At 39.5% G+C, this 16,748-nt stretch overlaps 1 protein-coding gene across 1 annotated transcript; it reads right to left on the bottom strand.

Annotated features, from left to right (window-relative positions):
• Window positions 1–131: 131 nt before the first annotated feature.
• On the bottom strand, window positions 132–16,709 carry PPIL4 (peptidylprolyl isomerase like 4). Its single transcript, XM_040552512.1, has 13 exons — window positions 16,514–16,709; window positions 16,050–16,117; window positions 15,895–15,959; window positions 14,098–14,215; window positions 12,905–13,047; window positions 12,047–12,143; window positions 11,691–11,807; window positions 10,644–10,768; window positions 8,551–8,617; window positions 7,581–7,692; window positions 6,413–6,509; window positions 5,611–5,749; window positions 132–562 (listed from the first exon to the last, which is right to left on the bottom strand). The coding sequence occupies exons 1-13, from the start codon at window positions 16,581–16,583 to the stop codon at window positions 338–340; spliced, it is 1,443 nt and encodes a 480-aa protein (XP_040408446.1). The 5' UTR covers window positions 16,584–16,709; the 3' UTR covers window positions 132–337.
• Window positions 16,710–16,748: the final 39 nt, after the last annotated feature.

Below are 16,748 nucleotides of genomic sequence, written 5' to 3'. Positions count from 1 at the left end.
GAGCAATACAACCTCCTTGCAGAAAGGAGGCAAGTGCTGCAAATCTCTTCGCAGTGGGCAATTCACTTGACAGCACACGCTTACATTTCCAAAAAGCTTTAGACAACATTCCTTATCGGAGACTCAAATCATTCCACTAATGTGAAATACTTTATTGAAACAAGCTTTTGGGAATCCAGCCTTACTCCAAGTCATACACCGGGAATTCACAGAATCATAAGGCCAAACCACCGACAGAACATAGCTGCTTTCAACCAGTACCTGCACAGTCATATGGCAGCAATGCTGGAAATGCAGGAAGAAAACAGTTTTAGTTCCCTTCTCTTTTTCTCCTCCATCATCTGTACTTGGACCTCTCTTTGTCTTTTGATTTCTTTGGACTTCTGCTTCTGTCTGCCTTTTTATCCCAGTCTCTTACTCGGACATCTTCTCTGTGTTTGTCTTTATGCTTGCTGTAACTGGAGCCTCTTTCCTGAGATCGGCTGCGGCTCCGATGCCTGTCTTTCTTCTCACTCTTTGTCTTCTCTCTGTAGCGCTCTCCTTCATGTTTCCGATCAGAATCCTGTTAAAGGAATCGGATGCATATACAGTTACAGACAAAAGAGGAAAACTGCAAAGGCATGAGGAGAACTAGGCAGAGTCAAGCACGGTTCCTCAGCTGTCTAAGGCTGGCACTACCCAAAACATTCACATCTGTGATTATTTGCAAAGGGTAACACACCATAAATAAAACTGTAACTGTATCAAGACACATCCACAGCTTTTGTCAGTAGGGAAAAAAGCCTGCCCACCAGACAGTTACTGCTTGTATTTCCTACGGGTCTCGAGCAAAAGCTGGTGATACTAAGGATCCAACTCAGACGGATATTCTCAATCTGTTCATAGGCATCACAGCAGCTTCTGAGGCAGTTTTGGATTTGACTTCTTACATAAGCAATTGAAGTGTTTGGATCATCAGTTTTGGTTCAAGCCCCGCAGGCATTCCAGTGCCGTGAAGATGCAAACCACTTTCTAAGACCTGCCTGAAATAATCCTGAATGGCCTAAGTTATGTGCTTCAGAACAATGAACACCACTGCTTCGAAGACCCAAACTACACACACACACACACACAGAGGAAACTCTACGGGGTACGAGTCTATTTAATTTTAAATGGCCTAAAAAAGGAAAGACCAAGTATGTATTGCATGTGGCAGTGGTGTCTGAGCACAGACACCAAATACTCTCTGAAAAACTGCTGCAAATCCAGGTAGGCAGAAATGAGGAAATATTGGATTTCCCTGGCTTTCTGCATAGCGTCACAGAGGACCCTGCCTAGCAGGTTCAGAGCACAGGAGGGATTTGCTCTGGAGATAAATGTTATGTACCAAAGGAGCGTGGCTGTCAGCAGGATGCCTGCTTTGCTTGCTGCAGTGGGTGGTGGATGGTACGAAACCACTGAGACAGCGTATTAGTGAATGAAGGAAAGGTGGCTGAATTACTCACACTGTGAAATGTGACACTAGTAGGTGATGACACAGTACACGCTAGAACAACTAGGTGGTGACACCAACACCCAGTCAGGCCAGAGCAGTTTCAAAAAAACCAAGATCCTTTAGAAAGATGCCATTTCCACTGTAAAGTCACTCAGTCCACTCAAAAAGGTTTTCTTAATAAACAGCACTGAATTTTAACATGTGAACTGCTGGCGTTTTTAAGCACTGCTAGGAACTATTTTGTTCTCACTATTCGACGAAGATATACAGGGAGACGCAAAATACAAGAGGGGGCCTCAGAATCCTGCAGGAATATATAAATACAACTTGCTATTGAGAAAGTGGTGGACACTTGATTTGAAAACACGATCACAAGTTTAGTATCAACGTATGCTCTAGTAGGTTGACGCCATTTTTAGTGGGGCTTTAATAACACTAGTAAACACAGATCTTCATGAACTATGGAAAAGGTCTGCATATAGTATTTCTTTCTTAGTTTCAGATACAATTTTCATTTTTCTAAACTCTAAACTTTTCTAAATGCTCACGGCAGTAACGCTCACCAGTGTGTGGCTAAAACCCAAACCACATTTATGATCACACAAATTTTATTTATTTTTCAAAATAGTGAAAACCCTACTCTAAGCAGAGCTTTTATCCAGAAAGGCAGTGACCAGGATGATTCCCAGAGCAAACTCCCAAGAGCAAACACTGCCTTTAGAATTACATAGATAACACTGAAAGACACCAGTTACAGAAAGCGACATGTACATAAATAATCGCAGATTTGATCTTTATCTACGTAACCAAAAATTTCTGCTGTTGCTGAGTACAGTAATCTCACTGATGGCCAACATTATTCCACATCTTTACTGTTGAACTCTATTTCAGTACAGATTTTAAAATCTGAATCAACCAAAAAAGAGTGTTGCTTTTAATATTTATAAGCTGTTTATAAGAGCTTTGTCCATTCATCTTCAGAATGAGGGGCAGATTTCCCTATTTTAAAGAGCAACTCTTACCAAATATATTACTAGTGAACCTGAAAGCCTTGGTCTCCATGTTTGGAGAAGAAGCCAGGTTCCAGGTCTCCCTGTGGCAGGAACTGGGTACACGCCAGAGTGTGGACACTCCAGTAGTGGAGTAGAAAGGAACAACGATACAAAAACATTGCCCAGTAAAACAGATGGTGGGCTTGGTGCGCTGCTGCCTTCAGGGGGTTTGCTGCTGACAGAGAGCACGAGGAGGAACAGGAGAAACCCAGAACAACGCTCAGCAGAACATCTACAAAGCCAACACCAGAGATGGGCTATTGGCCAGCCAGAGGCAGAAATCCTCATTTGCAAGTCAGGGCAGGGAAAAGGCTAGTGAAGACTTGAAAGTAATGACAAATTGCCTGCACTGAACGTCACAGAAAAGAGTGACTTGCTGAAAGGATTAAAAAAAGCCACAGGGGAATGGAGCCAGATAAGCACAATGATCTTTGCAGAAGCATTTAATGTAAAGGTATACGGGGCATGTCTGAAGCTGTGAGTGCCATAAAAAGGTTGTCATAGTAGCTAATATGATCACAGTCTAGACAAACAATACAGTCATTTAAGTCATTTATAGTAATTAACAAGATAAACTGCATCTTTGTTCTCAAAAAATTTTAGTTATATTTCCCCTTATGCAAGATTCTACCTTTTTGAAGTCTTTGGCACAGGGAAGGGTCACATTTTTAAAATGCTAAGTTACTAAAAATACTAATGGTATTTGAAATCGAATCTTTTATGCTCTGTCCAAGTCAGAAAAATGCTGTTTTCCCATTGGAAGCAGAAGAACATTACTATTTAAAAACAGACTCTTTCTTACTGCTGAAGCCCAGATTTCTCAATCCAGGATCACTGCTGCCTCTTACCAGTCAACAAATGAGTGACGATCACCCCATTTCTTAATCCAGCACTGTGCTGGTGAACACACGAGGAAAGAATTATTAAAAACGGGGAGGAAACTGCTCTGGAAGTTCACTGCTGACTTTGCCAAAAGTAGTAACTTGCCAAGCAGCACTTGAACATAAATCAGCTTGAAATACCAGGATCACAAAAGCAGAATAAAGATACGCCATCTCTACAGACATTAGGCACACTAATTACAGGTTAAAAGGAGCAAACAAATAGAGACAGCCATTTCAGCAGGGAGATTTTGATCAAACCTAATCAATGTCCAATAAGTAGTAAGAGCAGAAGATTAAAAATAGGAAGATCAATATATTTTTGCTACAATCGTGAACTGCAGAAATCTGAAAGTCTGGAAGACCCACCCTATGTCTAACAAAAACCCACTGGTTAGGCTATGCTCCTCCACAGAACCAGTTATTTTAAATAATAAACAATCCAAGCAACCAGGAAAGACACAGAGAAAACTGGGAAGGGAACACAGTCATAATAAGTCATAAAACAGATCTCAAGCAGAAGCAATCAAAATGCTGTGCCAAATCCTATCCACAAACCCACACAGTGGTGCAGCCTCTTGCTCCAGACCCACATCCTGTTACCTACTGAAAGCAAGCCACAGCACCCTACCTCCTCAGCCCTCTGGAATCAAGTCAACAGCACAAGGTTCAAAAATATATTCTTAAAACTTCAACACAGAGACTGAAGATTCAGGAAACTGATGTCAGACTAAGAAAAGGGATGAGTCAAACTACACTAAAAAAAAAAAAAAGGAAAAAGAAAAAGCAAGAGAACAGAAAAACAACTCAACATCATGGAAACTATTCAGAAAATAAAACCCCCTTCCCTTCAGTCATAGCTGAAGCTGGTAGCACCAACTGCAGTTTCGGTTGCCAGAACTTCCTATTATAAGACTCTGCTCTCTCTCAATTAAAATCTCTGACTTACTAAGGGCTCAGGATGGAAGCTTATCTATGAAACACAGTCACTGTGGTCTTTGGCAATTGATTGTGGAAAGTTAACTGCTGTTTTGTTTTAAAGTTTTTACCTCAAAGGCTTCACCTATTTCCAAAATGGGGTTAAGGGAAAACACCTCGCTTGCCCGTACTAAAAATGCTACCATTCAACAGAAAAGTTTCCGTCCTGTTACGCTTTGTGCTGGCCTCAGTATCCACACTGAACAGTCTCTGCCTCAGGAACATGCCTCCCTCCCTGGTTCTTTTATGAGCTGCCCAGATTATGACCAAATTATAAATTGAAGAAAACAACAACAACAAAAGGCAGTTTGTATATTCTAAGCAGGATTTATCAGCTAAGCGGCCTGCAGATTTCATCTGGAAAGGGCCGTGCTCAAGTCGCTTTACTGATTTTCTAAATTGGACTGAATACATACTCAGTTGGACTAGATGATCTTTGAAGGTCCATTCCAACTGAACTATTCTATTCTATTCTACTCAGTAAATATTGAATGTTGTTTTTTTCCTACTTAGCTCATTTCTCCTTAATGCTCAAATTTCAACAGCAGTTACCTCTGCACTTGATATTACAGGCATTCAGTTTCCATGAAACATCAACATCTTGACTACCTCAGGTTCACAGAAACGTGAAAGTGCTGACTGAACAGGCTGCAGTGGAATGAACGAATGACAGAACTGCTGTCTTCCGGCAATCTCCTCCACAGCCTGAGTCCTACAGCGCTGTGCAGATGCAAGTAAACCCGCATAGAGATGTCGCACAAATATTTCCAAAACAATTAAGAAAAAAATAAACAGGCAATTCAAAGAGACAGTGTTTCTGATTCCACATGGGAGAAAGCCAACACGCACTTCTGGCAAGAAAATAAAAAATAGATTGCATTCATGAAATATCATTAACTTCTGGTTTATGACTGGGAACACGTGAACAACAGGTTCAAAGTGCTGAAGATCTCCTACTTTATGAGAGGCTACACTGCCTCTTCAGGACATTCTGGCAAAAAGCCATTCAGACGTGCCAAGCTTCGAAAGTCCAGAAAGATTTGGGAAACCTCTTTCACAATCAGGCACTGACATCAGCCTTCTGTACATTTACAACTGCTGTATTTTATGGGACTTTGCACACCAGGTCTTCAGTTCAAAATCAGACTTCTTTTTCCTGGCTTACCCTTACTAGGAAAATAAACTGGTATCAAGTTAAATCATTCATGCAAGAAGAGGTAAGCACCTTGTGTTTTTTGGTCCACTTGTCATCCTCTTCATCTTCAGAGTGGTGATGCTTTTTCTTCTTTTGTTTTTTAGCCAGGTGCGACTGACTTGTTTGAGACTCTTCTTCTTCCTCCTCTAGCACAAGGTCGTACTTGGCACTGATAGTATTGGTTAAGGGCACATTTATTACTTAATATCAATAAATATCAGAACAGAGAAGTTCGTTAAGGGCACATTTATTACTTAATATCAATAAATATCAGAACACAGAAGTTCATGAAGCAAACAAAACCCAGTTTATCAGACAGTGGTTTATGAAGGCACACAGGTATTGAAATAATCAGCTGTGTTAAAATGACTGAATTCTGCCCTATTCAAACAGTAGAGCCAGGTCCCAGTTCCCTCTCTTTTTTTTCCTCCTACCTACAGATCTCTGAAAAAGTTACAGCTTTCTGTTCTCTCATGCTCACCACAAGCAAGGTAGGATTGCAGAACATGATTTACTTACTACTATTTTCTCATTCCAGATGCAGCAGGTCCCAAGTGAAACTACTTAAAACTCTTTTATGCCTTATGTCACTCCACGGCTTTACACTGGGAACATTATTTACCTGCACACAGCGTATTCTGATTTGATTACATTCACCTTCGTCATTAAATGAAAAAGGCAAAATGTTTAATTCCATCTCAAACACCAGATGGTTATGTGAAGCTGCAGCAAAAATATATATTTGGCAAGCTTTAAGAACAAGAAGTCTTTTCCAGACTGTTTTCATAAACTCTACTTGGTGCAAAAAATACATTTGACCGCAAAAGGATACTCCTGCTTTGGTTTTACCTTCTCTTTCAGAGCAAATTTTGAAGGCCTGTCACGTTCCTTTTCATATTCTTTGAAATCATCCTTGGTATACTGCCCACCTGTCCACAGAAAAATATATTCAACTCACTGCAACTAAAAAAGCAATCAAGGGATCTTCCTAACCCTACAGGGATTCATACAGTTCCAAGAACAACATTAACATCTGGATAACAGAGTAGAAAAGGGTAGGGCAAGTCATGATTCTGTGCTTCTCTTGCTTGCAGATCTCATTAAACAAATTATGACTTTCTCCTCAATCACGTCCAGTAGAGACAAAGCACGAACAGGATCACAAAGCAGGATTTAGTAATTGGTTTAGTCCCTCTTTGATTACAGGTCTTACGATACACTACTGTTACTGTAAAAGCCTAGGACTATTCTCACTATTAAATGACCTTTTGCTCTGGGATGCACAAAGGGAAACCTCTGAGACAGCTACAGCTCTCCATCTGAATTCTTAAGCTATCAAAAAATCATCATGTCTTAAGAGGGGCATCACCAATCTCATTTTCCACCCATTCAGTTGGCAACAGCAGCTCACAGACCGATACGCTATGCTATGGCAACATGCTGCCATCGCCCGGTCATGCTTGAAACTGCAAGATTAACTGGCTGGGTCAGAAATAGCCCCAAATACCCTCAAACATCTGAAACTGTTTTGTTTTTTAAACATACAAGCTATACAGTCTGCTTGCTATAGAGGAGATGAAGAGAGGAAAGCCCTGGCCTGAATGTTCACTTTTTCTTGCATACACCCAACTGTCATACAGTGAATAATGGAACTAGAAAGCAACAAGGTACTGCCATATTAATGCTGCTGATAAGCATCTTCAAAGGCACCACTTTTGAAGCTTGACATAGGAACATATGATTTACCTGCAAAAATGTATCTGTTAAAAGGCAATCCACGGTAATGCATTTTTTTTGTTTCTGATCTAGCCAGTACATGTAGCAGTAGTGAGAAGAGCTAGAAACCTTGTTGCTCTATCGTACTGTATTGCCAGGAAAATCTACCTCCTGGAAGATGAGATGATTTAAGCTCTTAACAATTGCTTCTCTTTACATAAATACTTATACTTTAGAAGTCATGGCTTATTCAATTGTGAGGGTCAAAAATCACGCGTACTTACCTTTTCCTTTCCACTTAATCTTTGCAACAGATTGGCTAAAATCCACATGTATCCGTCTGTCATCTATCAGCACGTTGTCCATTTTGAAATAGGCTTTCTCACAGTCTTCTTCCTGATATTAATGTTTCCAGAAATTTTTGAGTCATGATTATATCAAAGGAGCATTCACCGAAGAGCTCAAACACAAACTCAACTGCTCAGTGGCGTACATTTCCCAATGAACACGCCACACATGGTATTCTTTTTTAGAATTGCGTAAACCACAACAGTTTGTGCATTGTGTTATTTCAAAAGCAATAGTTATGCTTTGTCCCAATGTAAACATTTTAAATTACATTTTTTTCGGTTCATTTCACCTCTTTAAAAATTTGCCAGGGACAACAGCAACTCACAGAAGTTCCATTTTAAGTACACAATCGGCTAAAGGAACGCGTTCTTGCTTTTCCAGTGTTTTCCAGTTTTCGTCACAGATTAGCAAGGCTATCAGAAAGTCTCTAGCAAGAAGCTATGCACCATCAAGAGAACTTTTACGAGCAATCACACTGTTAAGAGCAGCATGTTGATAAAGGTAACACCATTTACAACCCCAGTAATTACTGTAGCACAGTAGTGTAGACACCTATCCACCTTCTTTCATACTCCCTCCTCTCTTTATACAGCACTCCTCCATTTTCTGCTGGCATTCCCTTCTTTTACTCTTCCTAACTGTTTGAAAGTCCTAATGTACTCAGAAAAACATGGTCCTGCTCTAAACCCACTGGTTTCAAGACCAGCTAAGGACATATTCGTATCGTTTGGCTGAATAAAGATTTTTTACTGATTTAGGACCTAAAACTTCTGCAGCTAAGTCAGTAATAGAAAATGTTAGCTACCCCACACTTGAAGATTTCACTGTTCTCCTTTAGTGGTAGTATACTGAAAATACACTTTGGTAAGCAGAATCTACATCCAACACAACTCAAAAACATACCTTCTCAAATTCAATGAAAGCGTAACAAAGAGATTCACCAGTCTTCCAGTCTCGAATCACTTCACAGCTGAAAAATTGACATGAAATTAACATGTCAGTGCTCTCAGAGCAAGACCCATAGGACAAGTAAGTATTGCTTAAAAGGGAGAGTAACAGTTTAAAAAAAAATAAAAGAAACGGAAAAACAGACCTCAAAGGTATTTTGACACTTGATTCTGAGACCCTTACTGACATGGGTGTCGCTGCACAGGAGAAGTGCATGTGATATTACCGAAGTAAGTAATTATTACACTTAGTTCACAAGTCCTTAACTTGAATTGTAAGCTAGGGATGAACTGTAGAACTAGGGATTGTATTGTAGAACTAGGGACAGAACTGTAGAACTACTGGATTAATGAAACAAAATTATTTTCCAACAGTACTGCTTGTGACTGAGTTTTTGCCTTTCACCAGTAAGAGACAATAAACCTCCCGTTCTGCTTTTACAATAATTTAAGGAAAGTTTAAACAGGCAAATTTCTCTTCTTAGCAGGCACATTGCTAGCAGCCAATTTTATCAGGCAGTTCACTGGGGAAAAATACAAAGCCTGAAGTATTGGATCAGTAGAAGTAAAATGGGAATAATTACAGTATTACCAAACTCATATACAGAATCAGGATTCTGACTACAATATGTTGAAGGAAGTCAAACAGGCAACAAGTGCAGTAAACATGGTATTCGTGTGAGACTTGAACCTCCTTTAAGCACACTGAGCAGTTGACATATTAGGATTTGATACACAATTCCAAAGATGATCAAGACAAAAAAAAAGGGGGAGAGAAACTGAGTATTCAGACAAGCTGTGTGAATTCTTTGCAGGAGCCACTAATTAAGAGGAAGGTAGGACTGTCTTATGCAAGAACACTTCTCTTGTTGAATTATTTGTAAGATCTATCTGAAAGTGGAAGGTCTGCAAAAGAGTTCATTAAACAAACTGATAGAGGAAAAGAAAAGGTGTAAAAGATCTCTACAACATCCAGTAGATCTGCTCCAGTTGTAAGGATGGCGAACACAGTATCAGTCACACACACACACCCCCTATGGAGTCTAGTGAAGGGTCTGCTAGACAGCAGATCTGTATGCCTGCTGCCACTACTGCACAAACTTGTAGAAACTTGGCACAGAACTGACTTAGTGGGCATCTGAATAAATAGGACCTACCCAAGACCATCTGAATAAACCTAACTAAAGTTCTTTGAAAGGGTCAACATGCCTATGCAAGATAGCGTAGCCACTTTTGAAATCCTTCTGGAAATTCTAAGAAACTCCTACACCAAAGGATTTTAGTGAAATTAAGCAGTAATGGCATAAGATCTTTGTATCGATAAAAATGTGCAAGGCAGGGTAAAGTAAATAGTCAGTTCTCATTGAAGAAGCAAGGAGGTCACCCATGGAGTTTGCTAAGGATACTAAATTGTTAAAGGTGATAAAAATAAAGACTGAAAAAAAATTGCAAAGTTCCTAGGAGTTCAACTCAATAACAAAATAGCAAATGATACTCAGCGTAAATAAATGCAATAGGATGAGCGTGGGTGGGGGGATCCTAATTGTGCATTGTGAAAAAGGCTCTGAGCTGGCAATTAGCACTTAAGAGTAAGATTCTAAAATCTGTAAGATTTTTTTTGTGAAATGACCGATTTGATAAAAGTACAGGTTATAAAGCATTTACAGCTCTAGGAATAATTAGAAAAGGTGTTGAGAGCAAAAGTGGAGAATACCACTGTGCCACTCTAACTCTGTAACTTCTTTAATACTGTATGCAGTTCTGTTCCTCTCATCTTGAGGTAAAAACAAAAGAACAGCAAAAAGCTAAGAAAAGAGAAACAAGGTAAGGCAAATTCCTCTACAAACTATGCTGGCTTGTACTCTTAGCCAGAAAAAAGATGATTTGAGGGTATACAATAGAGAGCTGTAGGAAAGTAGGTTTCACTTCACTGTCTTTTGATCTCCAGAGACACCAGAATACTACTTAACAACCAAACCTAAATAGACTGATGGGTATAAAGTTCAGTTTCAACAAAGAAGGTTCTCTTCTTCACATTATAATAATTACCTTTTAATCGGACCAAATCGTGAAAATATTATCTCTAGGTCTTCATCCGTGGTCACGGGATTCAGTTTACAAACAAACAGCACATTTTCTGGTGGCTTGACTTCTGCATCTGGTAAGTCTCCCACCTGTGCGATACAGAAACAGACCTTCATCACTTCTGCCTGAAGTTCTCTGTATTTTACTGCCACAAGCACACTGGCAACACATCGTGTGGATGATTTCAGACACATTCCTATCACAAAATTAAAAACAAACACAATATTTTTCTCACTCAATGTCACAATAAGAGTATTTTCTAAAGAACCTGGAAACAATTAATGTATTTGCAATTCCACCACAGGGATTTCAGGAAAGTCACAAATACTTTCCCACCTTGCTTTCCCTGTTCATAACTTAACAATACTCAGTTCTAATTGATGTAAAGCCTAACTGTTCTTTCTTTTTTAGAATAAAAGGTAAAAGTGTACTTTTAGAGCCACTCTGTTCCAAAAGTAGAATAGACTGGACCCATTCTTCAGTCTCTATCTGCACCTAAGATAAACTCAAACTCTCTTGAAGTCTGGCAACAACTATCCTAAATTTCAGTTCACCCTACTTGATAAGGACGAGAAGTAACAATTACACAACTTTGTTCAGATAGATGGAAGGGAGGCAGCATTCATGCTTACTAAGAGAGAACACTAGCTTACAGTACGCACAACTTTGATGTTTGCAATCTCTGATCAAAATTCCCTCATTAGAACCAGCAACCTAAGTTCCAGAGGAAAACACAAATACACACAACGCCTCCTGTTGAATTGCAGCACTTCTTTACGAAACCTGAATAAAAGACTAGTGATAGATACACAAACAATTTATCTCCACCTTTTACTTAATATGCTAATAAAAAGGTAAATGTACATTAGTGTGGTAACAGGAAGAAGCAAAGTAACACAAGTAAGAAACAGATTCCAGAAAAGATCTTAAGCACACGGTGTGCTGTCAGAGATGTTAGTACACTAAATTTTTCATCTCTTCAGGTAAAGGTAAATACAAAAAGATGTTCACCATCTCCAGAAGAATGGCACGAGTTTTCGCTTCTTTTTCTGCCTGAACTTCTTCTATTTCATCTGCAGACCGTCCTTTCAAGTCATCAATTTCTTCATCTGCTCCTATTCTGCCACTCTGAAAAAAATTGAAGGGAAAAACTAGTTAATAGCAATCCATGGCCAAAAAATTCTCTCGTTTTCCAAATCTTACTTGGATGCCTTCTGCCTTCCACTTGGCCACCCCCCAATACTTTCACGAAGTATTACGAACAGGTCCTTATTTTGACCAGTCTCTGCTAACTCTGCGACTAACAGGGATCTATTTACTAAATTCTTTCTTCCAACTTTCCCCAAGAAGCTATCACAAATACTCACATCTAGCTGTTCCTTAGTAGGTTCTGGTGAGCGATCAGGAATAGACAAGCCAGGTGGATCATCAAAGGGATCATCTAAAATTACTGTATGATTAATCCTAATAGAAAACAACATCAAGACCAGAATCAGCCACAAGCAAATAAAACTCTCTTTACCCCAGTAATAGGAAAGCAGCCCTGCTGACTCTCAGTTATACCATAAAAAGCCAAACATCCTGTATACCTGTAAATACTAGAATCAATGCTTTTATAAAGGCAAGGTAGGTGCACATTTTCTTATAATTTTTCTTATTGTAGTAGCTGCTTATTTTCTCATTTTCTCTTTCAAGACTAATACATAGCCTAGTAAAGTCTAATATCAAGTAACGTTGCACTTTTTTGCTGCCATCTAATTCCTTGTACTACATAAATCTAGAAATCACAATTAAAAGAATCATACAAATGGAACAAAACTCCTTAGAGCAACTACATCAATTATTTGTTCAAATTGTCTTACAGTTCAGGCAGGACAACAATTCCATCCCTGTTCCTGCAAGTTCACACAGCTCTTAAAGACTCCATGAAGATATGGAGTCCTTCTGAAAACACATGCCTACACACATGCTCAGATTTATGGCTTACAACTCGTATCAACTCACAACAGACTTCCATAATAAATACTAAGTTACTTTGAGAAGAAGTTCAAATTCCTGTAAAGGCAGAATCATACAGCATTTTACCAATAATACTGCAATAAAAGAGTATTTTAGATACCATGTACAAGTCACCTAACATTGCCATATCGATTTAGTTTCCAAAAAGATAGATGTGTTAAATTATAGTATAATCCTCCAAAACAGGAAGTTAAATGCAGTCACACCTGATATCTTGATATGGGATAAAATCCTTATCCACAAAGGTTTCATTAATTGTCTTCAATACATCCATGCCTTCAGTCACTTCTCCAAATACTGTATGCACACCATCGAGGTAATCCAGGTTTTCCCCTGTTGTAATAAGAAACTACAAAAAAAAGATACAAAATCAGTAACAGTAAATGGAAAAAAATGAGGGCTTCAGTTTTACCTTAGGAGAGATAAAACTCTCACTGGAATCCAGGTGGAAAAAAAAAAAAAAAAGCCTCTTCATGAGTTCATTCTTAAATGTAAATACAAATGCCATTGCTTCTTCCTAGAAAAAACCCTACCAACAATTTTATACTTAGAAAGCAGGAAAATTAACTCCATATATTACAACAAGTTCTAGCTGTAATAAAACCATAGTTGTTTTTTTTTCTAAGTTGCTCTTTCTTCATGATAAAAATATTAATTCAAATGTATGGATATTTCATGTAAGGCATTTTAATATATAAAAGTGACAATGCATCTAAAATAATTATTCAGAAATAGTATCGTTCTATGAGATTAGAGCTTTAAATATACCTATAGAAAAAGCTTTGTGCACTTGAACAGGGAACAACATCAATTTCAGAAACTGTTTTATAATAATTTTTTTGGTGTGGGAAGAAATAAAACTTGCACTAAGATAAAACTATACATTTACATTGTCTTAATGCACACTTTAATGTAATCATACAGAGAAAGCTGTGATTTCAGTTTCCAAACTAAGATGAAGTTATAATTGGAAAGTTTTAAGATTATTCTAAAAACCAAGTTCTCCACTTTACAAGTCCATTTAACTACAGGATTTGTTCTTGCTTAATCTTACTCTGTAAGATACGCAAAATTACATAAAAGTATCGACAAAAACGAATAAACAAAGAAAAAAAATAAAGGGGACGGAATTCTAACAAAATTTATAAATTTGAGCTAGGACAGGATTTGAATCAGAGCATCTCAACCTCTTTCTTCTCCGTAATCAAATGCCTATTGGCAGCTGAAACACTAAGAAAAGCACTTATCTATGGCCCTTTTTGTACATGCCTTTTGACCGTATTACAAGATGATGCTCTTGAGATGACATCATTGCTGTTATGCCCTTTTTGCAAATTCAAGGAATTTTGATTTTTCTTACTGAGACGTGCACCAAGACTTCCCAACTCTGCATACTGACCTGTGATCCATGCTGATCACTGCCATTGTTCACCATTGACACGGTTCCTTTTTTCTTGTGCTTAATTCTCGGCACTTTTTCTGCTTCAAAAAATCTGGCTTGATCACCATACAGTTGACTGAAAATACATGGAAAATATGTTATAAAGCAAACAGATATTAAAAAGTGAGATTAAAAAATACCGTAAAACAGTAAATGAAACTTTTTTTTTTTGACATTGGCGCAATGTGCACATTTTTATGTACCAGTACAGTTATACAGTTCACTTTATATTACAGATAACAGATTTTTCTCTGAAGCATTTCACAGAGGGTTTTTTTTGTGAGGGCTTGTTTGTGTTTTTTAGTGCAGCATACAGTATTTTTCTAGGGCCTGAAGGGAGTACGTATTTTGATAAGAAGGTTCCATCAGAAATATTAAGCCAACACTTTAAAAGTGTAGCAATTTATGCTTTCAGTTTCTCTTTCAAGACAAACAGAAAGCCACTCTATCTGCGTGTAAACTAAGTTCATCATATATACAGGACTGTACGCAGTAATTTAAGATATACAGAATACGGCAAATCATCAAAACATTTTTAATTTTTGAAGTCTATCCCTGATTTTTACCTTACTCCATAATTGACAGGGGCATGGTCAATACACAGTTTTGCCCACATATAAGGAACAATGTTGTGTTTGAACTTATTTTGATAAACTGTTGTAGGTCTTTATGAAGAGAAGACTCAAGTCAAAGTTTGCCTGCATCAGTTTCATAGGTAGCAAGAACAGGAAGCCCAGTTCTGTGGATTTCAGCAGTAATAAACAGGTGGAAATGACATATTGCCATTCCCCATGCTAGCAGCAGAACAGTATCTGCCAATCTCTTATCCCACTCTCCTTCCGTATCTGCCATACTACCGGGCCTCAGAAGAAGACCAAAACAATCCCTATAATAGAAAAGAATGTGAAAATGAACTTGATCTACTCATGTGCAGAGACAGGTCAGGTCTGGCAAGCACATAAGATTTGCATTTGCTTAGCACAATTAAACTGCTTCCAGGATCACAACAGTTCCACATCAAGGTTTTCTATTTTAAAGGCTCTGACAGACCAGACTTACAAACATCAACATTGGTCTAGCAACACTGGTTCTGTTCAAACTGAGCTATTTATCTCTGTATACCATGTTCCTCAGCACCCCGGGTTTTTAGTTCTGCTATGCAGTTTTAATTCTATTTTTAACATTAATTTTAAAGGAAACGTACAGAACATACGCACTTTGCTAAGTTCCACCTTACTGTTTGAACTTCTTCAACTTCTATGTTTATGACTGCTAACATTTTCAACAAGTCAATTTTTAGGGCAACACTATTGCTTTCTTGCACGCAGGAAATCAAGCATAGCCTCTGTGTTCCCCTCTTGCTCAATTAAATATATTTTGTTATAAAAATAAAAGTAGTAACAAACTGCTAACGATTGTGCCTTCTATGAAGCAGTTAGTTATGATACTCATCCCACAAAACCAAACCTAGTTGTTTGCTTACTTTTAAATAAGCAGAAATTTACATACAACTTATTATAGCTTTATTTCTAAGGTCAGAGATAGAATACTGTCCAGAACAAACATCTCAATGGTTGAGGACAGTGTAAGAATTAAAAAAGTATTTGGCTACAACAGCTGAAGAAGCCTATGCACCAACATTTTTTCTTCCCATCAGTGATTATGCCTCGAAAGAGCTGAAGACAACCTAAGCGGGACCCTTTGCTCCCGTATGACTTCTTTGTTGGTGAAGCAGCACAAACGTGTTTTACTTACCAAAATACAGACTCGCCTCCACGGCCGGTTCCCATGGGGTCACCAGTTTGTATAATAAAGTCCCTCTGTCACAAAGCAGAACACATAAGATGTTGTTGTTGTATTTGTGAACTTAAGCCAAGATAAAATATATAGAGAGAACTGAGAATACTCACCTGTACATTGTAAATAAGACAATAGTTGTAGTACTTGATTTTGCAGAGCTTCAGAAAATTCAGACAAGCTGTAAGAAACCATACTGACGTTTACCGAAGAGGATCGTGGATATAGTAAGTACAGATGTAACGGATTCAGCGCGTACGAAGCTGTTTTTGGGGCAGACTTGTTAGGACCTACCAGCTGTCAGAGGTGCTCTCGGCAGACAACCTTTCCCCCACCCCCCCGGGGAAGGCAGACCCCGGCTGCCCCATTTCCAACACCCCGGGACGGCCCCGTTTTTATGCCCCCCGCGGGTAACGAACATGCCGCTACCAGGAAGACCTCCCTCCCGCGGCCCCGGAGGCGCACACCGGCGAGCCGCCCGCGGAGGCCTGAGGCGGCCGTGCCGGGCCGTGCCCACGGAGCCGGCGCCGCCCGGGCCCGTTCGCCGGCGCAAAGCCGCCCCCGGCCGCGCTCGTACCGCGGGGCCGCTCCTCCGTGTAGAGGTCGATGACCAGGTCGCCCACCGTGGTCTCCAGCAGCACGGCCATGGCCGCCGCCCGCTCCCTCGCGGCCCGGCACGGCACGGCACGGCCCTGCCCGCCGCCGCAGGGCCGCCCTCTGGCGGGGCGGAGGAGGAGAAGCCGGCGCCGAGCAGCGCCGCCACAGCTCGCCCTGCTCTGGGAAGGCGTGTTTGTGAGGCACGGAGGGGTGAG

Source organism: Cygnus olor, chromosome 3 (genome assembly GCF_009769625.2).
Source record: "Cygnus olor isolate bCygOlo1 chromosome 3, bCygOlo1.pri.v2, whole genome shotgun sequence".
Taxonomy (NCBI): Eukaryota; Metazoa; Chordata; class Aves; order Anseriformes; family Anatidae; genus Cygnus; species Cygnus olor.
Note: the sequence above shows the minus strand (reverse complement) of the source record. Positions and strands in the feature narration are given on the sequence as shown.

Excerpts from the sequence above, each read along its gene's own strand:
- PPIL4 (XM_040552512.1), bottom strand. The coding sequence starts at position 16,583 with ATGGCCGTGCTGCTGGAGACCACGGTGGGCGACCTGGTCATCGACCTC. Across the intron at positions 13,048-14,097 it reads GTGATCAGCATGGATCACAG|TTTCTTATTACAACAGGGGA; the intron begins GTCAGTATGCAG and ends TTTTTTTTGTAG. Across the intron at positions 10,769-11,690 it reads GTGCCATTCTTCTGGAGATG|GTGGGAGACTTACCAGATGC; the intron begins GTGAACATCTTT and ends TGTATCGCACAG.